At 42.2% G+C, this 23,462-nt stretch overlaps 1 protein-coding gene across 12 annotated transcripts in view; it reads right to left on the bottom strand.

Annotated features, from left to right (window-relative positions):
- Positions 1–23,462, bottom strand: part of dmd (dystrophin) — a 1,582,845-nt gene that overhangs the window by 917,206 nt on the left and 642,177 nt on the right. For all 12 annotated transcript variants that reach the window (XM_055644518.1, XM_055644513.1, XM_055644515.1 and 9 more), the window contains 5 exons: positions 22,705–22,917; positions 17,166–17,279; positions 13,400–13,555; positions 7,345–7,515; positions 181–363 (listed from right to left, as the gene is read on the bottom strand). In XM_055644518.1, coding sequence (XP_055500493.1) covers positions 181–363; positions 7,345–7,515; positions 13,400–13,555; positions 17,166–17,279; positions 22,705–22,917 — 837 coding nt within the window. The remainder of the gene's footprint in view (positions 1–180; positions 364–7,344; positions 7,516–13,399; positions 13,556–17,165; positions 17,280–22,704; positions 22,918–23,462) is intronic.

Raw genomic sequence — 23,462 nt, 5'->3', positions numbered from 1 at the left:
AAACAAGCGGGTTTGTAGGTTAATTGGCAGCTGTAAATTTGGATGAAAAAGTAGGGTAATATAGAACGAGTGTGAGTGGGTGATCACTGGCCGGTGTGGATTCGATGGGCCATAGGCCCGATTTCCATGCTGTATCTCTCCTCTCAAACATAAAATCCCATTGTAATCTAATGGACAAACCTCAAGAGTCTTGCACTTTCTATTCAGCCTGCTACAGAGCCGTTGGTAATTGCCCGTCAGCATGTCCAGCTCAGACTTCAAAGCTTCATGGGCTGCAGGAGGGGCCTTTGTTATGAAATTGTTAACGGCATCACTCAGGAGCTTCACCTTCATCTCCTTTTGTGTAACTTCTTCCTTGGCTCGCTGTGAAATGGTAGAGAAGAAAACAACATGAATGAGAGCTTCCTTTACAAACTGCAATTGTTCATGCTAGAGATACCTCTTTTCTCAAAACCCGTCCTCCATCACAATATTGCAGGAGAAACTATACTCCAGATCATCTGTGTGTTCAGAAGCTTGTTCTGGATTTACTGGAAAACAGTTGGCTGTAGGCCTCTATAAAGTCCAACAATTATTATTAGAGACTACATAGAATATCAAGTTGATTGTCCAAAAATTACTCAAAACTGAAATTGTCAAAAATGTTGCATGGAAACAGAGTAATTTTTGGACAATCGATCCATTACTTCGAAAAACCTCCACATTCATTATTTCAGTTGCTTAATTAGGACTCACTTTGCTCACCAGGGATATGTAATAAAAAGATACTAATACTGCATTTAATGGGAACTACCTGATATTTTGTGGAATAGTACCAGAGTCCCTAAAGCAGCTGTTTGAATAAAAATAGGGAAGAGCTACATCCAGTTTAATCTACCCCACTTTATCATTACTTTTGCACCACAAGCAAGCCTCGTCCAGATCTGAATAAATGTAGTTTCCTGAAGTATCAGTTTGGGAAAGAATTAGAAACTGCTTTCACACACAATTTCTACCACTTCAGTATCATTAAGAATAGTAGTCTTATACAGCAGCTATGTTTAGTTATTATAAAAGGGTTAGAACTTACATGTTGGGAGTGATCTTTTGTAACTGGACAACATTGAATCGAAGTTCAATATAAACGTTCATGTCATTCTGTCTTTAAATATGGGGGGGAATATACATTTTCATTAAGCTAGCCAAGGAAGACTGGACATTTATACCCGAACACACCCAACTCTATTGACTAAGACCATATTCTATCAAAGACCCTGAGATGGGTTGACAAATAAACAAAAATGCAGGTGCTGGGAATCCGAAATAATACTCGGAGCACAAAGCAGGTCAGGCGGCAACTGTGGAGAGGGAAGCAGTTATCATTTCTGCCCAGAGAAAGATCTGACGAAGGGTCTCAGACATGAAATGTTAATTGTTCCTCATCAGCCTGAACTGCTAAGTGTATCAAGCATTCTGTGATTTCATGGGAGGAATCTAAACATCGTGTGAAATAATGGGTGACAATGTGGCACAGCGGTAGAGTTGCTGCCTTACAGCGCTTACGAACGGCAGAGACCCTGGTTCGATCGGGAGCTGTCTGTGCGGAGTTTGTACGCTCTCCCCGTGACTGCGTAGGTTTTCTCCGAGATCTTTGGTTTCCTCCCACACTCCAAAGATGTACGGGTTTGTAAGTTAATTGGCTTGCTATAAATGTAAATTGTCCCTAGCGTGCGGAGGATAGAGTTAATGTGCGTGAATCGTTGGTCAGTGCGGACTCGTTAGGCCGAAGGCCCTGTTTCCACACAGTATCTCTAAACTAAACTCAAACTAAATTTAGGGAAACCATTTGATCTGATGTCGATGTGAAATTTCTCAGGAGGTATTATTTTAAAACAGACTTTAACCCAGTTAAAATGAATGATTTCATGTTTTAAATTGCCTCACCAGTCAAATAGGGAGTTTTGCAAATGCTCGCAACAATTGTTCACCTGATATTCCCAAAGGACACAAGGTAAAGTGATGACATCTTCCTTCGACTATAGAAAACTTCTCAGGAATGAAACTACATGTCAAAAAACATTTGGAGATAATAGGAGACTGAAATCAAAGTAAGCACTCAACAAATATCAAGTGCTCCACAAATCAATCATAAAATCACATAAATTTACCAACAATCTTTACAGAACAGATCTGTACAACTCACATGCATCTCACTGGCATAGTATATATTTAAGGCATAGTGTACAATACAACATTTGTAGATCAGTAACAGAATCCACAGTGCCATGGAAACATAATGGACTTCTGGCTGTTCATCATGCTGTTACTAAGCAACATGTGTTGCTTCTCTTTGGTAATCAAAGCGATATTTGTTTTTGGTCACTGCTGAATTTTATAAAAAGAATCCAATAGTTTGTTCAGAATTAAGAAGTCATTTCATAAGGAGATCACACGGTTGCCCAGATAACACTATCTTCTCATCCCAATCACCATTAGCTTAAACTGAGCAATGACAAGCAGCAATCGGTCATTACTCACCAAATTATACATACCGTTGAGTTCTTACAATGGCAGCACTCGTGTTAGTTCTGAACATTGCATAGAATTATGTCCAACACATTCCTATCTCTTTAAAGTCAGTGGTGGTGGTGCATTTTCAGTCTTTAACACAATGTTTACTCAACATTCAAACATTTGGAAGTCATTGGCTGCAATGGTGCTGGTAGAATAAAAAAGCCACACAATCCAGAAATGGGGCCGTCATCCCACTATGACCATGCTGACTTTAGTGTGCATCCATACCAATCCTATTTGCCATCATTAGGCCATCATTTCTTTCAATACCTTGCCCATTAAGTTCCTGTAAAATTGTCTCTTACATAAAGTGATTACATTTGATTCCACCACCTTACCTGCCAACGAGAACCGTACATCAATCATTCTCTGTGTAAATAAACACGTTCTCAAGTCCCCTTTAAAACTCTTTTGATGTGCATGCCATGGGGGAAAGATTCTGCAAATCAACATCTATCTATTCTATTATTATCTCTATCAGGCCATCCTTAGCCTCCTTTGCTGCAGGGGACCACATCCCAGCTTGTCCAATCCCTCCCCATTAATGAACTCCTCCAACCCAGGCAATATTGTCATCAATCACCTCTGGATTCCCTCCAAATCAACTACATCATTCCTATAGTGTGGTGATCAGAAGAGCACACAATATTCAAAGTCATCCCAATGTTTATATTCTATTCCCTGGCTTCATAAGGCAAGCGCGCCATATTCATTCTTCACATTCCAATCTACCTTTACTGCCATTTTCAGGTAACCATATAACCATATAACAATTACAGCACGGAAACAGGCCATCCCGACCCTTCTAGTCCGTGCCGAACACATAATCTCCCCTAGTCCCATATACCTGCGCTCAGACTATAACCCTCCATTCCCTTCCCATCCATATAACTATCCAATTTATTTTTAAATGATAAAAACGAACCTGCCTCCACCACCTTCACTGGAAGCTCATTCCACACAGCTACCACTCTCTGAGTAAAGAAGTTCCCCCTCATGTTACCCCTAAACTTCAGTCCCTTAATTCTCAAGTCATGTCCCCTTGTTTGAATCTTCCCTACTCTCAGTAGGAAAAGTAGTTTAGTCTAGTTTAATTAAGAGATACAGCGTGGATACAGGCCCTTCGGCCCACCAAGTCCGCAACGGCCAGCAATCCCAGCTCATTTACATTATCATACACAGACTAGGGATAATTTACACATACCATGCCAATTAACCTACGTCTTTGGAGTGTGGGAAGAAACCGAAGATCTCGGAGAACACCCCAAGTGGGTCATGGGGAGAATGTACAAACTCCGTACAGACAGCACCCATAAGTCGGGATCAAAGCCGGGTCTCTGGTGCTGCAATGCTACTGCTACGCCACAGTGCCGCCCAGGTAGCAACGGACTTGAACATCAATTTATCAACCTTGCTGACTGCCCAACTATTTACTGCATTTATTCAACTCCTATTTGACTTCCCAAATGCATCACCTCGCACGCATCAGAATAAATTTCCATCTCCCCACATTTGCCCAACTTCCCATCTTATCAATATTCTGCTTTAGTTGTAGACAACCTTTATCATCTTCCACAATGCTACCAACTTTCCCGTCATCTGCAACCTTTACGAACGATGCCTCTTACATTCACATCCAAGTCGTTATAGCACAGACAATAAGTGCCATGCAATGATCACTGCACAACACCAATGGTCGAAGATTTGCAGCAGAAAACCATCCTTCCACCATGTCCTTCTGCGTACTATCACCAAGCCAATCTTGCACCCGTTTAACTAGTTTGCCATGTATCCTATGTGCTTTAATCTTCTGCATTAGACTACCATGTGGGATCATGTAATACACTTTATTGAAGTCAATATGAACTCATTGAGGTCTACATGAACTCTATGACCATCATTAATGTTTTATTATTATTAATGTTTAGTGTTTTCTGAGTCATTCATAACTGCCACTGTATGTCGTTACTTGTGTGCGGAGCACATACAAATTCCTTGTATGTGAATACTTGGCCAATAATCTTCCTTACTTAACTCTACCAGCCTGCCTTCATCAACCTTCTCTCCAAGAAAGATTCTCGAGTTAGTGTGGCAAGAGTTCCCTGCTGACTTTCCCCGAGCCTTTCCAGATGTACCTTCAATCTTAATACCTTAGAATGTTCTCCAATAATGTCTCTGTCACTGATAAAGGCTCACCTGTGTGCAGTTACCCGGCATATCCCAGGTACACTTCTAATTTAATGGAACAAGATAAATTATACTTTGGTCTTCTGGCACCTCACCCGTGGCTAACAAGGATACAAAAATTGACACAAGGAGCGGTCGCAGCTATCTTCATCCTTGCTTCCCACAGACACCTGGGATGGATTTTATCAAGACCTATGGATCTGTCAATTCTTATACATCCCATGACAACTAACATGTCCTCCTTCTTAATATTGAACGGGTCCAGATTAACCATGAACCCTTCCCTGAACTCACTATCATCCATGTCCTTCTTATTGGTGATATATTTATTTAGGACCTCACCCACAAAAGCTAGCTCCTCACAAAAGTCACACCTTTGTTCCCTAACACAACCCACTCTATCCCCAGCTAACTTCTTCCTCCTGATGGCCACAGTTGCAGATTTTCCTTGATCTTATTTCCCAAGGATATTTCATGGCACCTTTATGCCCTCCTAATATATTTTTTAAAGTTCTCTCCTTTACTCTGTGTTCCTCCAGAGACTTCCTCAAATCCAGTCGCCTACACCTGGTTTATCTTTCTTTTTTTTTAAATCTGAGCAAACCTTTAATATCATTTGTCATCCAAGATTCATCTTACTGTTGTTTGCCTTTCATTCTTAAAAGTGCATGGTGGTCCCGAACACTTACTATGGTAATTCTCCTCCCAGCACCCCTATTTGTCAGATGTTGCTTAATCCCCAGTATACCCAGTCGTATAATAAACAAGGAATCACGGTTAAGTATACGAGCATAAAAGAGCACACACTTGGTGCTTCAGATAAACCATGTGTCTCAACGCTTTGCTCAAGAAAAACCTAATTAAAAAGATAATGACATTCTAAATTAAGCTGCCAATTTGCAACCCTCCAAATCACAACAGCGTAGTTCAAATACAATAAAATATTAAAATAATGAATTGTGCAATGGAAAAAACAATCAGGTCATAAAATGACAATCATGGAGAAGGATGTAAAGTAAAGATTACAGAAGAGCAGCTTGTTTTATCTAATTTTGAAAAATCTCTTATGTTTTGTGTTTAGGGCCAGTTACGGTGGGGGCCCTGCAATGGCGGCAGCTCTGTCAGCAGCGTGTTAGTTTTTTCAACTGTTTTTATTTTTTTTAGTTTGTTTTAAGGTATGTTTTTAATGTTTCTTTGTGTGTTTTGTGTGGGGGGGTGAGGGGGAAACCGTTTTGGCCGCCTCCTCCACGGAGAGGCGACTTTTTCCAGGTCGCCTCCCCCGTGGCCTAACAGCAAGGATCGGCGCGGTCTTTCCCGGAGACGCACCCGGGGCTTCAGCCGCGGGCGCAGCGTGGACTCCGGCGTGGAGCGGACGAGCCCTCGCTGGGGCTCGCTGGAGGGGAGCGCTCCGTTTCGCCGGCCCGGTGCAGCCGGCAGCCTGAAGCCGTGGTCTGCACAGTTCCAGCTGGTGCGGCGTCTACAGCCCGGGATCGCTCGTGGGGGACCCGGGGGATGAAGAGGCCATCACTGCTGGCCCACGGCCAACTTCTATCGCGGGCGCAGTGACGACTTAACATCATCCCTGGAGGGGAGCTTCGACCGCCAGCCCTGCGGTCTGCGGTGCTTCTGGCTGCGGCGCGGTGGGAACTTTAAACTTTAAATCTTCGACCGTCGGCCTGCGGCCTACACCAACTTAAAGCCGCAGTCTCCGGTGGGGAAGAGCCGATCCTGGACTTGTACCTTGTCCTTTTACCATCTGGACGCCCGCAGCAACAGCTGCGGAGGGTTGAGGTCCCGACCACGGGGGAAAATGAAAATGGAGGACTGGCCAAATTGTGTGCCTTCCACCACAGTGATGAATGCTGTGGTGGATGTTTATGTTAAATTTTAATTGTGTTTTTGTGTGTATTCTTTATAATTGTACCGCTGCTGACATATTCATTTCATTTGCACTTTATGTGCAATGTGACAAATAAACCGTATTGTATTGTATTGTAAGAAAACGTAAAATGTGTTTGAATGGATATGTTCCCTTTAAATTACCTAAAACCCTTACGAAATACCAAGGTTCTCAAATAAGTTGACATTGAAAATTAATTGGAGCAAAGTAACGTCATAAATTAATTTACTTTTCAAATATCTACATGACAAATGGATTGGGAAAAAAAAAATTGGGTTCTGTCACAGGTGCAGATTAGAATCCCCAAAGGGATTGTAAACATTAAAAACAACTGCAGACCAGAAAAAATATTGATATTGTTTTATCTGGGCATCTTCCCAATTTGGTTTGTAGCTCAACTGGCAAGGTTCATAGTTGCAAGGTCCGGATAAGGCTCAAAGATATAAAAGCTATTTATTGCAAATGCACAAAGATTATTGCTGTTGGCAGGTTTACCAAAGAAAACTCCCTCGCATAAAGCAAATTAATCTAATCAAGAACATGCAAAGATAATATTGTGGCAGTAGATGTTTAAAACTGGCATTCATTTTGTGGGCAAATCTAAATAAATAGGAAGTGGAAAATGTACAAAGTTGAAAAGGCTGCGGTCCCACAAACTACTTAAACGGAAGATGTCAGATGCAAACATGGAGTTGTGAGCTCACCTTGAGTTCTTCTACAGCTTTTTTGAGCTCCTCGGGGGTTTTGTATTCAAAGTCCCTTTCCAAATACTCCTCCTCAGCTTGTGCTATCCATTCCTGCATCTCCGACAAGTCCTTCCTGAGACTCATGGTCTTATCCAGGCCACCCTTTAATGCATTCTTTTTGGCATAAGCCTATTTTATGAAGGAGGTTAAAAAAAACACACACATTTTTACTATGTTTTCCTCACATAAAGTCTAACATAGTACATGTCAATATTGCAAAAAAATCGACATCCTGGGTTTTCATGTTTGCATATTTTCATCCGAGAAATGAATGAAGCTTTCCTGGAGCTACTTATTGGCGCATCCACAGCACTCTGCATCCATAGAAGTCTTAAATAGTGACAACATTTTCTACACTTGTATAAGCAGGCCAAAGGGAAGTAGAAAAATAATCAGGGTTTCATTTTCTGGAGCTGAGCAAAACTTAGGATTTATGCAGCTTGTGGCTGAATTAAGTTATTGGATATGGCCCAGGTTTGCGAGGGGGAAGGGAGTGGAGGGGAGTCACCTTCAACACTGAAGCGAATATAACGCAATGCCAAATAAATTGCAACACCTTCTTCTTTGATGGTGCATCTATTCTGCATGCTGCCCTGGTTGGACAAATGAGCTTTAGCAGATTATGGAATGGGTACCTGTTCTGCCTTGGATTTACTCATCTCTCTGCTTCTGTGAGAATGAGGAAGCTTCCATTTGAATGCCTTTCTACTTTTGAATACATTTTTGCAGGTATATTTGCATCAGCGTTTTTCCTAGCTCTTTGAGGACAGATGCAACTGATGCAAAGCAGCCAATAAAATATAATAGGCTTTGCCAAATATTCCCTCCAAAAATCCTTTGCTGCACTTTGCTTATTATCGTAGTATTTATGGCATATCCAACCAGCAAAATAAAATTTAAAAGATAATGAAAAACTTATAATTGACATCACTGTTTAAGCAGATGGAACAACTCACAGGGTTAGTGATCAAGGGGAAGGTTGATTGTCAAAAAACTTCCACCAGCAATGGCTTGCATACATTTTATTCGCAACCAGGTTTTGATGTTTTGCATAATCAGGTAGGAATTGGATAATTATGAGCATGTAAAGTAACAAATTCAGCCATTCTTTCTCTCCAACATGATTTAGTATTGCTGCATCTTTCAGTTGCACACTTAGATTTATGGCATTGTTAAGCACATCATCTGGTACAATTCGTCTCTCCAATAAATAATTTCTAAGCACTCTTGGAATGATGGCTGCAGCCTTTGCAAGATTTAGAAGGGTCCCAGATATGAGGCACTTCTGCAGAACTGCAGATGCAGGAAAAATCGAAGGTAGGCAAAAATGCTGGAGAAACTCAGCGGGTGAGGCAGCATCTATGGAGTGAAGGAATAGGTGACGTTTTGGGTCGTGACCCTTCTCCAGTCTGAAGAAGGGTCGCGACCTGAAACGTCACCTATTCCTTCACTCCGTAGATGCTGCCTCAGTCTGAAGAAGGGTCTTGACCCGAAATGTCACCTATTCCTTCACTCCATAGATGCTGCCTCACCCGCTGAGTTTCTCCAGCATTTTTGTCTCCCACTTAGTCTGGGGAAGCAGGAATTGTTCTCCAGACAGCAGAGAAGGTTGAAAGGTAATTTGATGCCTGCATCCATGTAGAGGGATGGGTAATGCTGCTCCCATTGGTTTGTGTTGATACATCAGAGGATATATACCCGACATGGTTCACTAAATATCCAGGGTGGATGGGGGATGGGGGAAGTGACCCGAGGTAAAAATCTTCCTTGGTGCAAAAGGCACAAAGTGCTGGAGTAACTCGGTGTGTCAGGCAGCATCTCTGGAGAACATGTGTAGGGTCAGGACCCTTCTTCAGGCACCAAACCGAACTGTCGCCTATTCATGTTCACCAACGCTGCCTGATCCGCTGAGTTACTCCAGCACTTTGTGGTCCTTTTGGCTAAACCAGCATCTGCAGTTATGCGGTCAGAAGGAATAGGAGTAAAATTATTCCATTCGGCCGAACAAGTCTACTCCGCCATTCAATCATGGCTGATCTATCTCTTCCTTCTAACCCCATTCCCCTGCCTTCTCCCCATAACCTCTGACACCTGTAGACACCGTTCCTTGCTTCATCCTTAGTGCAATTGGCTGGCTGATGTAGAACTTATTGCCTGAAAGGATGATGGAAGTAGATACAATCAACAGGAATTGGACAGACAGGCGAGGAGGAAAAATGTAGAATGCTATGAGGAAAGAGGAAACTGATTGGATTGTCCTTGAAGAGATCTAACAGAGGCTCAATGGGCTGAATCGCCTCTTTCCATCCCAAATCAAGTCAATGATTCTGATCATCTTGGCAGACTCGTATTTTTAAGGCTAAAAGGACGAAGAGGAGAGTGAAACAAAGTTCTTCATCAGACTGCAGGGTAGTCATATATTTCTATTTATGGGAAAAGGAAAAAGAAACATGAAATCAATCTTTATAGAAACCATGTCAGGAGCGGAAATTACTGTTGGTAACATGAAGCAGTGGTTACATTAGTCCATGGCTTCTCTCCTGTGACTGCTTATAAAAAGCGCATTAGGATGTGTATCAAACACCTGACTGACCAAATTTGTACTTAAAAATCCGAAATACAGTAATAAATTATCTATCGGCTAAATGAAAAATGTTTCACATTTGCTTTTTACCATGTTCGAATACATGATTATATTATTCAGCCTTCTGGATCAGATGCAGGCTGAGAAATATTCAAAATTGTTTTTCATGTTCAAATTTATATCTTCCTATTCGCCATTTTATTCTAATTTCTGAAAAATCTTGAGGTTTTATTTGGAATCTGCGCACAGAAACACCATGATGTATTTTGTCTGCAAGGCTGTGAAACAATGATTGCCTTTTGATGTATTCGAGCTGTGCCTCTGTGCATAAACCAAACTGTTGGCAAAATGCACGCATAAATGTTATTACTTGGAATACATAATTCCTCACTCGCAGGTTTACTTGATTAAATAAACCAATTGGAAAGAGCACTACAATTTATCACTTTTTGGCCATTAGCAAAACTTTGTAAAAACAATCTGAATCTATCTCCTTGATAAGAAACTATATATTGAATGTCATGCCTTTAAGGAAACTGCGCTTGACATTTTAAAGCATGGACATCAAATCAAACCAGTATTGACTTGCCAAGTGACAATTTCATTTTGCCACCAGGAGAATATGATTCTTTGGGTTGTTGATGTCTTTCATCCCATCACCTCCCCAAAGTGCAGTTGCTGTTCTGGGACACATCTGTCGGCCAGGAATGTACATGGGCCTCAACAGGGCACTTTCTTCCCTGGGGGCATCACTGAACCTCGTGCATTTTCGAAACAATCTGGTACTTTCATCGTGTAGGAAGGAACTGCAGATGCTGGTTTAAACCGAAGATAGACACAAAAAGCTGGAGTAACTTCTGAAGAAGGGTCTCGACCCGAAACGTCACCCATTCCTTCTCTCCAGGGATGCTGCCTGTCCCGCTGAACTATTCCAGCTTTTTGTGCCTATCTTTGGTACTTTCATTCCCTGGGTTACTGTCAACAGTTTTTTACCTAGATTTATTTAACTAAATATATCTTTCATGGTTGACACTGTGGAATTTTACATCACATCTCCAGACCTTGAGAGTTTGGATTACCGACTCAGTACACCATGTGTTGGAATGAACTGCAGACACAGGTTTAAATCGAAGGTAGACACAAAATGCTGGTGTAACTCAGCAGGACAGGCAGCATCTTTGGAGAGAAGGAATGGGTGACGTTTCGGGTTGAGACCCTTCTTCACACCATATTACTTTATTGAAGATGGAGGGCAATTTTTGTTTTCAATCCCTAAATCCAGCACAGCAAATTGTACAGCAAACAGCCCTTCATTATTGCCATTAAATCGTCTGACCTTGGCAAGATGCTTTAATTCCAAACATGATCATTATTTAGGTCTCCTGTATGATTGCAAATGTTGCACAGCTAGGCTGGTCTCCTGCAAATGGTTGCAAAAAATGAGGCAAAACGGGACAATATCTACTAATTATAATCACTGTTCATGGAATGCTCCCACTGAATGAAGCAAATATCAAGAACTCAATATTGTCCCTTCCCCTTTTTTGAGATAATTCAAATTGAAATAAATTTACGGGATTATCCATTAACACTCAAAGAGGAGCAGAATTTGGTCATGTTGATCCTAGTGTGTTCTTCTATTGACATTTTCTTTGCAATCAACCACAAAAGAAGTATGAAAACAGGGGTTAAATGTGGTTTCCCCCTTGCTGTGATGATGGATCCTCACGTACGTCACCTCTGTGTCCCCTAGTTTTGCTCTCGCTCCCCCTCCACCCAGACAGAGCAAGGATAGAGTTCCCCTGGTCCTCCACCTTTCATTCCACATCCAACATATCATTGTCTGACACTTCCATCCCCTCCAACGTGATCTCACCACCAGTTGCATCTTCTCGTCTCCATCCCATTCTGTCTTCCACAGACACTGTTCTCTCCCCAACTCCATGGTTCACTCATCCCCTTAGCAGACGAATGCAAGTGTTCCTCTCCCAAACCACCCCCACCCCAGGTGTTATCCCCTGCAACCGCAGTAGACGCAATCATGAATATTTCCACTATCCCCCTTGCATTAATTCTGGTAGAATTGATAGATCTCCTTTTTTCCCCAGTACAGCATAACAAAGTCTCTATCAGGCTTCAATGCACGCAGAGATTCAATACATGAAACATATAAGATTGTTAATATTGTTAAGGGCTTGGACTCGCTAGAGGCAGGAAACATGCTCCCGATGTTGGGGGAGTCCAGAACCAGGGGCCACAGTTCAAGAATAAGGAGTAAGCCATTTAGAACGGAGACAAGGAAACACTTTTTCTCACAGAGAGGGAGTAGTCTGTAGAATTCTCTGCCTCAGAGGGTGGTGGAGGCAGGTTCTCTGGATGCTTTCAAGAGAGAGCTAGATAGGGCTCTTAAAAATAGCGGAGTCAGGGGATATGGGGAAAAGGCAGGAACGGGGTACTGATTGGGGATGATCAGCCATGATCACATTGAATGGCGGTGCTGGCTCGAAGGGCCGAATGGCCTACTCCGGCACCTATTGTCTATTGTCCAGGTCACACTGGCCCAGCCTAGCTGTTCAACATTTCTCAATGCCATGCCAAAGATAAAATGTCCAAGTACTCAACTTTGTTCTGGCCATAAAGCACAGAAACGGCCGAGATGTCCATCTGATCTAATCCTATTTACTCACATTTGACGCATATTCCTCTCAATCTTTTGTCTCCCTGAAGCTGTCCAAATCCCTTTTAATAGGTGTTATTGTACCTGCCGCAACCAATTCCTCTGAAACTTATTCCACATACCCATCGCCCTCTGTGTCCCTTCAATTCCTATCAAATCTTCCCCCTGGCATGTTAAACCTATGCACTTTAATTCTTGATTCCACAATCCTGGGAAAAAGACGCTGTGCATTCACCTCTTTATGCACCTCATGATTTTATGCATCTCTATAAAATCATACCTCAATCTCCAACACTCCAACAAATAAAGTCCCAGCCTGTCTAATCTCACATCATAACCCAGTCACTCAGGTCCTGGTAATATTCTCATAAATCTTTTTTTTGCATTCTTGTAGGATTAAAGACATGATTCCTATAGCTGGGCGACAATAAAATGAACACAAATTCCAAGAGCTGCCTCAACAACGACTTGTACAACTACAACATAATCTCAACTAGTGCACTCAATGCCTGAAATCATGAAGGCAAGCATACCAAAACCTTACTTCACCAGCCTGCCTACCCGTGACACAATTTTCAAGGAACTATGTACTTCAGATTCAGATTATTTAATGACCACACAGTCAAGCTGGTGGAATTCATATTCAAGGTCCCTCTGTTCTACAACACTCTCTAAGGCCCTGCCGCTCACTGTGAAACTGTTATCTTACTCTATTTGCAATACTCGTCCTTTTCCACGTCTGGTATACTCACCTGTTTACAAATGTCATCCCAACACGCATTCAGATCAGCGAGTTCAGTCTGTAATTTGCTCACATATTCAGGCTCAGCTTGGCTTTTCAAGGTTTCCCCAAGTTCATTAATACCATTTAAGCTGGGCTGGATAGTTTGGATGTCATTCACTAAAGCCTGAAATCAAAAGACAAAACGTGAAAATACCTGTAACCTTGCGGTTGAAACATGGAGCAAAACTCTGCATTGTCATAAAATCCATAGTTCAGTTGGAAAGCTCGTGTCTCATGTAAATACTTCTCGTGTAAATACTTGTTGATAATTCAAACTATTTTGGGGAAACTCAGTACATCTCAAACTGAACACCACCTAGAGATTGATTAACAAAAAAACATTTCCAGTTGCACTCAAGTTTGTTGGAAGTATTCAAATGCAGTTTGTAGACGTTTCTTCTGAATGGTTTAGCAATGATGCTCATGTCCATGTCAATAACTGGTCAGGTTTTGATTTCCCCCACCAGTACAAACCAGAAAAGATTGTTGGCACAGCCATCAGGACTTGGGGAGGCAATCCCGTGGTATTACAATGACAATGATACTTGATGTCAATAAGCTGAAAGCATATTCAAAGTAATAGTTCACGTATCATTGAGAGAGAGAGAGAACAAGAAGCAGGTTAGCAATGTCAAAAAGACAAGGCTGAATTACTTTAACCCACTGGGAGTTTTCATACCCTTAAAATAAGACACTAACATTTTCATTGGCAGGTGATGTGACTTCCTTCAAAAATTCTGATGGCTGTCTGATCTTCCTTCAGGTATTTGATAATTTTAATCATTCATCCAAACATCAATTCCTGAATGATCTACTCAATTAATAATGCCCTGGTTGGAGGAGATATGTTTATTTCTCATATGTCAGCCAACAATTAGCATGTCCCACAAACATGTTGAATCAATTAATTTTGATTTCAAGAGCACCAGGAGAAACCAAGTCAAAGGATTTTAAAGTACCAATACCAGTTATGGGTCCTGTTTCATAAGTGATAGGAATCGGCCATTACATCTATCAAGTCCACTCTACCATTAAACCACAGCTGATCTATCTCTTGCTCTCAACCCCATTCTCCTGCCTTCTCCCCATAACCCCTGAAACCCTTAAGCCCCTGTCCCACTTTCCCGAGTTACTCACAAACTCTCCCGAGTTTTCCCCTTGATTCAAACTCGGGGAATGTCGGGTAATGTCGGTAGCGAGCTCATAGGAACCCGTAGAAGTCCGTAGGTGTTTCATAGTGGCTCGTAATGCCAGCCCTAGGAACTCGGGGCATCAGGTAAGTCGGGACGTTTTTTCAACATTGAAAAATGTCCACGGGTTTAATAAAATAGCCCCGAGTACCTACGAACGCCTATCACCGTAATTCTCCGAGTTCGAATCAAGGGGAAACTTCGGGAGAGTGCGTGAGCAACTCGGGGAAGTGAGACAGGGCCTTTACTTGGCAAGGTCCAGCAAAAGACCATCTCAAGTAAAGCAAATGGTACTTTCATCGGTGATAAACATTAACATTGTTGTCTTTTGTTGAATGTTGCTACATTGAGTGTGAGATGTTGGGATAAGGACCGATCGAAAGACAAAGACACTGATCGAAAATAAAAAATGGCTCAGGTCTCAGACAGTAAATATCTGACAGTATCCCACAATGCAGTGAGTCAGGTTCATCACTTATTTAAACTTTAACTTCTTTTAAGAGGCAACACATCTTGTTTTCCTTCGTGCTTTTCAATAAGCCAGTAAAAAAAAGTTTACTTCAATTCTGCAAGATAGTTTCACAGCACTATACACACAATCAACTTACAACTGTAACTTTATAACTTTCTCCATGAAGAATTTCTTCTTCCAGGGTCCTGTCTTCACTGCCTTCTGCAGCACTCAAACTTGGAATAACTTTTACCTTTAGCAATAACCCAAGACCAGTTTCTGGAAGTCAGACTTCATGACCACATTTCAGGGACTGCATCCTTTCTATCTTCTTTCTTGCTGAGGTGTATATCCAATGAGCTAACAATGACCCTAGCTGCAGTGACATGCTCAGTGCATTTACTGCAGGCTCATCTACCCTTGAAATGGCAAACATTAAGCCATAGACCAATGGCTCAAAGTATTTAGTTCTGAACAGCAATAGGTACAAAATAGATAACTATTGAAAGAGATAAAAATGAATACACTGAGAACATCTACACTGACTCAATTAGCCCAAATGGAAATTTTACCACTTTGTTCAAAACAAAAACTAAATTCTGCTCGTTGAATAGCAAATGCAGTCTCCTTTTATCCTTGCATTTTCTGTTTGTTCACCAGACAGACCGTTCTTCTCTCGTAATTCTTATTCAGTTCAGGAACCACCTCTGATGAAACTTCTATTGTTTCAAATTCCCTGCTTTTAACCACTTAGGGCACAGCCTCAGCACATATATAATTCCTGGTGGAGCAGTTCCCAAATAAATCCAGCGATGTTTTATGCAAACATCTTATTAAGAATAGAAACTACTTAGTCACCAAAATATATCTGAGATATAATACTCTTGCCCTTATAATACAGTGGGCCATTAAAAGTACGACACAAAATACTGGGACAACTCAGCAGGACAGGCAGCATCTCTGGATAGATGGAATGGGTGACGTTTCGGGTCGAGTCTGTCAGAGGAGATGGAGACATACTATAGAGATATGGAAGGGTAAGGAGTGAAAATGAGTGATCAAAGGGGACGAATGTCAAGGAAAATGTGGAATGGATCATTGTCAGCTGAGGGGAAGATGACTACTAGACATACAAATAGTAAAATTTAATCAGGCGGAGAGTGAAACTAGTCAGAGAACTTCAAGAACTAAACTTTAATAGTAAAATGAAAATTAATTGTTTTATTTAGAAACATAGATACATAGAAATTAGGTGCAGGAGTAGGCCATTCGGCCCTTCGAGCCTGCACCGCCATTCAATATGATCATGGCTGATCATCCAACTCAGTATCCCATACCTGCCTTCTCTCCATACCCCCTAATCCCCTTAGCCACAAGGGCCACATCTAACTCCCTCTCTGGTGCAGCTTCTCGTACCTGCTCATCTAATGAATATAGAAGTGCTCTTGCAACATTTTTTACATTCAAATAATATTTTCCATTTAGATGAGAGTGACGGCAGGTGGTGGAGAGGTACAGTTGCTGCCTTACAGCACCAGAGACCTGCGTTCGATTCCGACTACGGGTGCCGCCTGTATGGAGTTTGTATGTTCTCCCCGTGACCACATGGGCTTTCTCCAGTATCCTCCCACATTCCAAACACGCACAGGTTTGTAGGTTAATTCCACTGTTGGGGAATTCAGAACCAGGGGCCACAGTTTAAGCAAAAGGAGTAAGCCATTTAGAACAGAGACGAGGAAACACTTTTTCCCACAGTGAGTGGTGAGTGTGTGGAATTCTCTGCCTCAGAGGGCAGTGGAGGCAGGTTCTCTCTTTCAAGAGAGAGCTAGATAGGGCTCTTAAAAATAGCGGAGTCAGGGGATATGGGGAGAAGGCAGGAATGGGGTACTGATTGGGGATGATCATTTGCTACTCCTGCACCTATTGTCTCTATTGTCTAGTAATTGGGTTTGGTAAAAATTATAAATTGTCCCTAATATGTGTTGGGTACTGCTCGTGTGAGGGGATCGCTGGTCGGCGCTGACTTGTGGGCCAAAGGGCCCGTTTCCACGCTATATCTCTAGACTAAACTAATTTTGAATCAATTTACTTACAGTACATTGCTCAAGTTGCTTCTCAAGTGCTTCTGAATCTCCTAGCGCAGGCCATTCTTCTTTCAAGAAAATGTCCACCTCAGCCATCCATTTCCTCAAGGTTTGTGTGTCATTCTGTCATTCAGAAATATAAAATTGCAAATGAATGAGAAATTCTTTATTTGACATACTTCCAAATTAATTGAAAAGCTTTTGAACAATACTTTGTTTGTCAACAAATTGAATATTATTGCCTTTTTGTATAGTTTATCAGGAGGTTCAATGTTTCCACGAATGCAGTTACATTTCATATTTAATGAGGCATTGCAAATTTAGCTTATATGGGAACGATGTTAAAATCTTACTATAAAATTGTAATCATCTCATTTGTGATCTTGTTTTATTTTCTGTACACCACAACAGTAGAAAAATCACACTATATTTTTTCTCATGAAATACTACCTCATCACTGATATGTTCTATTGGAGAGAAGTAGGTGTGTCCAAGTGATATCTATTCCATATCTGAGTGTTGCAATATCAAGACCAACCAGGCTGTACATTTGAGAGACATACTCTGGCTCAGAAAAAACTTAATGATGACAAAGCTTGTGAAAGATACATCAGCATCACTTCTGCTTGGTCAGCATAGTGGTGCAGCGGTACAATTGCTGCCTGTACAGCGCCGGAGGCCCGGATTCGATCCTGACCTCGGGTGCTGTCTGTATGGAAATTTGCACGTTCTCCCTGTAACCGTGTAGGTATTCTCTGGGTGCCCTGGGTTCCTGCCACTCTCCAAAGACGTACAGGTTAGTAGGTTAATGGGCTTTGGTAAAATGGTAAATTGTCCCTCGGGTGTAAGATTGAACCAGTATACATACGGTGTGATTGTTAGTCGTCGTGGATTCGGTAGGCCGAAGGGCCTGTTTCCGTACTGCATCTGTGAAGTCTAAAGTCTTCTGCTCTTTACTGGTCAAGAATGAATCAACATTTTCATATTCCAAATGTCATGTTTATATCCTGACACGATATAAACATGTAACGTAGTTGGCAACTTCAAAGAGGAAAGATGTACTTTTGCATAATTTAAACAGTGGAAATCAGAGAATTAGACTATATATCTAAGCTCATTGATGTATTATCAATGAGCTTAGATATAGAAAATTACATTATTCTTTGATGTAATAATAAATCTCCTTTACATTTCCATCCTTAAAATCTCCATTGCATTTAAATGATGCCCTCATTATGAGTACCCCAATGGACTTGAGTTTGCTGTAACCAGGATTTGGCTTGAACCCACTGAAAGCCAACCTTTCCTGAAGGATGAACCTGGAAATCAGGCCCAAATCAAACCGAGACAATTCATTGCTAATTTGTAATGTTTTTATTGAGGTCAAATACCCCTTGAAATTTTTGAGCAAGGAACTGTAATGCAATCTCATTTAAGATAATAATTTATTGGTAGTAATAACCTGATTTTATTTTGCAGTAATGCAAAGTAGTCCCGAGCTGTTGTCTTGATGAAACAAAAACTGTGCACCATTTTACTTAAAACAAACAGCCTGAAACCCTGAAAAAAATACATTGAATGTAATGAAAAACTGCACTTGTACAATACAGTGAGAGTGGATGGTCACAGGATGCTGGATTGAACATTCGTATCTGCAGGCCAATTAAAAAAAAAAAAATGTTCATTCATGGGATAATTGACCATTCCCAGTTGCCCTTGATTGGACTTTACTGGCTTTACCTTGCATTATTCCCTTATCGGGTATCTATGCACTGTAAACAGATCGATTGTAATCATGTTGACTGGTTAGCGTGCAACAAAAGCTTTTCTTTGTACCCCGGTACACGTTGCCTTCGTGAACCGCTGCAGTCTTTCACATGTGGGTATTCCCACAATGCTGGAAGGAACAGCTTTTCAACATTTTGAGCCAGTGACAATGAAGGAACAACGATACATTTCCAAGGCAGAATGATGTGTGGCTGTGAGGACAACTTACAGTTGGAGGTGCGCCCATGCTTTTCCTTTTAGCTGATGGAGGTTGTGGGTTTGGAAGGTGCATTCTAAAGATTCTTGGCAAGTTGCTGCAGTGCATGCTATAGATGTTAGTTGGTTGGCCGAGGAATGAGTGAATGGTTGTGGATGGAGTGGCTATTATATGGACTGCTGGGTCCTGCATGGCGTTAAGCTTCTTTAATGTTGTTGCAGCACCCGGAGGAAGCCCACAGGGTCACGAGGAGAACGAGCAAACTCCACACAGACAGCACCCAAGGTCAGGATCAAACCCAGGTTTCTGGCACTGTGAGGCAGCAGTTCCACAAACTGCAACACTCTCATCAGACATACATTTTTCCCAATCTTTAACCTGAAAAATACTAACACTTGCAATTCTACTTTGCAGCCAGTTAGAATTTTCCCAATGTGAATGGCTGCCCAGCCAGAATGGTGACACCAGCATCGCCGGATACCAGGGCTTCCAGTGAACCAGGGCTTCCAGCCTGGCAGCTGCCCATGTCAGGGAATGGGGAAAATTCAGGCGACAGAGAGTTGTAAGCAGTGTGGGCAGGGATAAGCATCATCGCTTCGCTGCTAATCTCATTTGCGACTTTCACCCTGATTAGGTATCGCATTGATCCTGCTTTTAGCTGTACATGATCATGGCAAACAAACATTTTACATGCGCTTCATCAAATACTGGTAGAAGTAACAGCAGCACTACCAAAACTAAACAATTTGTGCCTCGTCTAACCTTGGCTGTGTTAGCAGTGTGCATTCTAAGAACTCAGGACCATATGTGATACGCATTCTTTGAAGTCGAGAGTATTCGTTGAATATGACAATGGTACCAAATTATAGTTGTAAATTCAGTCACTGAAACTCAACCTTCAAAACAAGCTCGAGGCTCAATTCAATCAAGCAGATGCCAAGTGACAGGGCAAGGCTCAGAATATCATTATGGGCTCCAAGCTGATATAATGGGGGATCTCTGGCAACGATGTATATCTACCAGATGAGCTTAATGCCTTTTACGGCCAGTTTGAACAGGAAAAATTGTTTATTCAAGTGACTGAAGGGCCTGTCCCACTTGGGCGTCATTTATCCAACATCATTTACGCGTCATGACGCACGTGATGTGCGCATGGTGCTTGGTGACGTAGGCAGTGAAGTGCAGCCGCGCGCGGTGCCCCAGGACTTTGGGATGTACAAATGACATCCAAGTGGGACAGGCTCTTTTGTTGTTGACCCAAGGAAGCAAGGGGGTGAACACACCTGCCCTGATCAACTAAACAGCTGTAGAGATAGTCGACAGACAGCTTTAAGGTCCAAGGCATCCATATTACTAGCAACCTAACATGATCTCTTCACATTGATGTGGTGATCAAGACAATCCATCTGTGTATTTACTTGTGCATCTGAGAAGATTCTGCATTTCCGTGAGGATTCTCTCAACCTTCTACATAGGCCATAAAGCAAGTATTCTGATGGGATGCAATTCAGCATGTTGTGGCAACAGCTATGCTCTTGATTGTCTGAACCTACAGAGAGTGGTGAACACAGCCCAGTTCATTACAGGCTCGAAGTTGGAAAGTTGCATCAGGGAGGCTGGAAGTATTAACCATATAACCATATAACAATTACAGCACGGAAACAGGCCATCTCGGCCCTACAAGTCCGTGCTGAACAACTTTTTTTCCCTTAGTCCCACCTGCCTGCACTCATACCATAACCCTCCATTCCATTCTCATCCATATGCCTATCCAATTTATTTTTAAATGATACCAATGAACCTGCCTCCACCACTTCCACTGGAAGCTCATTCTACACCACTACCACTCTCTGAGTAAAGAAGTTCCCCCTCATATTACCCCTAAACTTCTGTCTCCTTAATTCTGAAGTATTGTAGATGATGCCTGCCACCCTGGCCATTCACTTTTCTCTCCTCTCCCATCTGGGAGAAGATACAGGAGTTTAAAAGTTCCGACTTAAAAACAGCTTTGTCCCCACTGCTATCTGACTCTTGAACCGATTGCCTCTTTCAAACAACCTCAATAAGTTGTTCCATTATTGTACTTCAATATTCTTTTGCACTGCTTTGTTTCTGCATGGTAATCTTGCACCATATAGCTGATTTGCACTCATCCTTGCACTCATTGTTGTATTTATCTTCACTGAAAGTAATGATTTCTCTGGGAGATTCATGTGAGCAAGGAATTTCAATGCACCCGGTGTATATGACAACAAACAAAACTATAATCCCAGCTCCAGAAATCTGCAGCCGGTGGACAATGATTGAAGCAAACAACACAATAGCAATGGATATTTTTAAGGCAGAAATAGATAGATTCTTGATTAGTGTAGGTGTCGGGTTATGGGGAGAAGGTAGGAGAATGGGGTGAGGAGAGAGAGAGAAAGATCAGTCATGATTGAATGGCAGTGTGGACTTGAGGGGCCAAATGGCCTAATTCTGCCCCTATCACTTATGACCTTATGCTGTTCCCAGGTGGGTATGTGTGTGGGGGGTGGGGGTGGGGAAACCTTTTAAAATCTTTCCCCTGCACGGAGAACCCGACCTTTTCTCTGTCAGGTCTCCGTTGTCGTTGGGGCCTAGCACCGTGGAGCGGCCTCCAGCCCGAACGACCTGGGGCTCCAGTCGCGGAGCCTGCGGACTACTCACCATCGTGGAGCTGGCCGAGTTCGGAGCGGGAGGAGCGGTGGTGGCGCGCTGCTGTGGCCTGACCCAGGAGATTCGGAGGCTTACCGCAGGTCTGGTGGACAGTGACACCGGGAGCCCGCGGGTCCCAGCTGTGAGACCGCTTTTCGGGGCTTTCGCAATGGGGACTTCTCCCGCCCGAGTTGCGGGGTTGAGGATGACCTGGAACGGGGCCTTACATCGCCCGGCGAGGCTTTATAATTGCCGCGGGACTGGTTAGCGCACGCCGGGGGCTCTAACACCAAGACCCGGAGCGCGGCCTTGCATCACCTGGCGCGGCTTTATAATTGCCGCGGGACTTATTTACCATCGCCCGCCGGGGGCTTTGACTCTGACATCGGGAGGAGAACGAGGAGTGCAGGGGAGAGATAAGAGTTTGCCTTCCATCACAGTGAGGAGGAGATTCACTGTGATGGATGTTCGTGTAAATTTGTTGGTGTGTGTCTTGGTTCTTCATTGTGTTGGTGTGTGTCTTGGTTCTTTTCTTGTATGGCTGCAGAAACCAAATTTCGTTTGAACCTCATGTGAGGTTCAAATGACAAATAAATGGTATTGTATTGTATTGTATTGTATTTTATTGTATTGTGATGGCAATACACTTTGTGAGGATGTGAAGGAGAAGGTGCAGAAATAATTTATTAAAATGATCCAGAGTTGAAGAACACCTTAGAGTACTGTTGAGATTATAAACCACAGCTGTGTGTGTATCTTCCTGCACATGATGTTGCTGTCATTACCAACATACTCTGATTCCAATCGACATACAAATGCTAACCCCACCCACCCCCAATTGATGGGAGGCTGTGGCACAGAATAATTGAATGCAAAACTTGCACCAACCTGAAACTGTTGAACCTTTGTTATCAGTTCCTCAAGTTTCTGGCTCTGGTCCATTAAATGAATGGTCAGTTTCTTCCAGCGGGCAACAATCGCTTCAAGCTCCGATCGGTATTTCTGGCTGATCTCCACTGGGGCTTTCTTCGACACCTCCTCTGCAGCTGTGGTGAGATAATTCAGACCACTTTGCTGCTCCTGAAATGAACCTTGTAAAACCTCAAAAGAAAACACATTTTTTTTTGTGGAAAGTGCACTAACAATGGAAATCAAATATATCATGATACTTTAATGAAGGAATCAAAATATTTCTGTACCCTAAAATGCAAAGGCAAGCAAAATAAAATCTATGTCACGGTGTATATGAACTCAACATATGAGTTCAACATATTCCTGCTTTAACTTCATGACCAATTATTCTTAACACTTTAACAAATTGGAATTTAAAACAAAGATAATATACTGTAGTACTGTGACCAATTAATGCTCAAAATTGAAACAAAGTTTGAAGAAACAGCACATTCTCTCAATTGGTGGCTGGGTTTGGATGAAACTAGTAAGTCCAGTGTGAAATGTGCCAGGGGCTGATGAAATTCCTGGCATGTATGTCACCTCGAGCAGGTGGAGAAAGGTGAATTTAAACACGTGCACTCAGGGGACTTCTAAATCTCCAACAAGGTCCCTTGGAGGATGCCCAAACTTATAGACGAGGCACAAGGAAGTCAAATATAAAGTGTACTTTACTCAAGTTCAAGTGAGTTTAT

The sequence above is a fragment of the Leucoraja erinacea genome, chromosome 13 (assembly GCF_028641065.1).
Source record: "Leucoraja erinacea ecotype New England chromosome 13, Leri_hhj_1, whole genome shotgun sequence".
Lineage (NCBI taxonomy): Eukaryota > Metazoa > Chordata > Chondrichthyes > Rajiformes > Rajidae > Leucoraja > Leucoraja erinaceus.
Note: the sequence above shows the minus strand (reverse complement) of the source record. Positions and strands in the feature narration are given on the sequence as shown.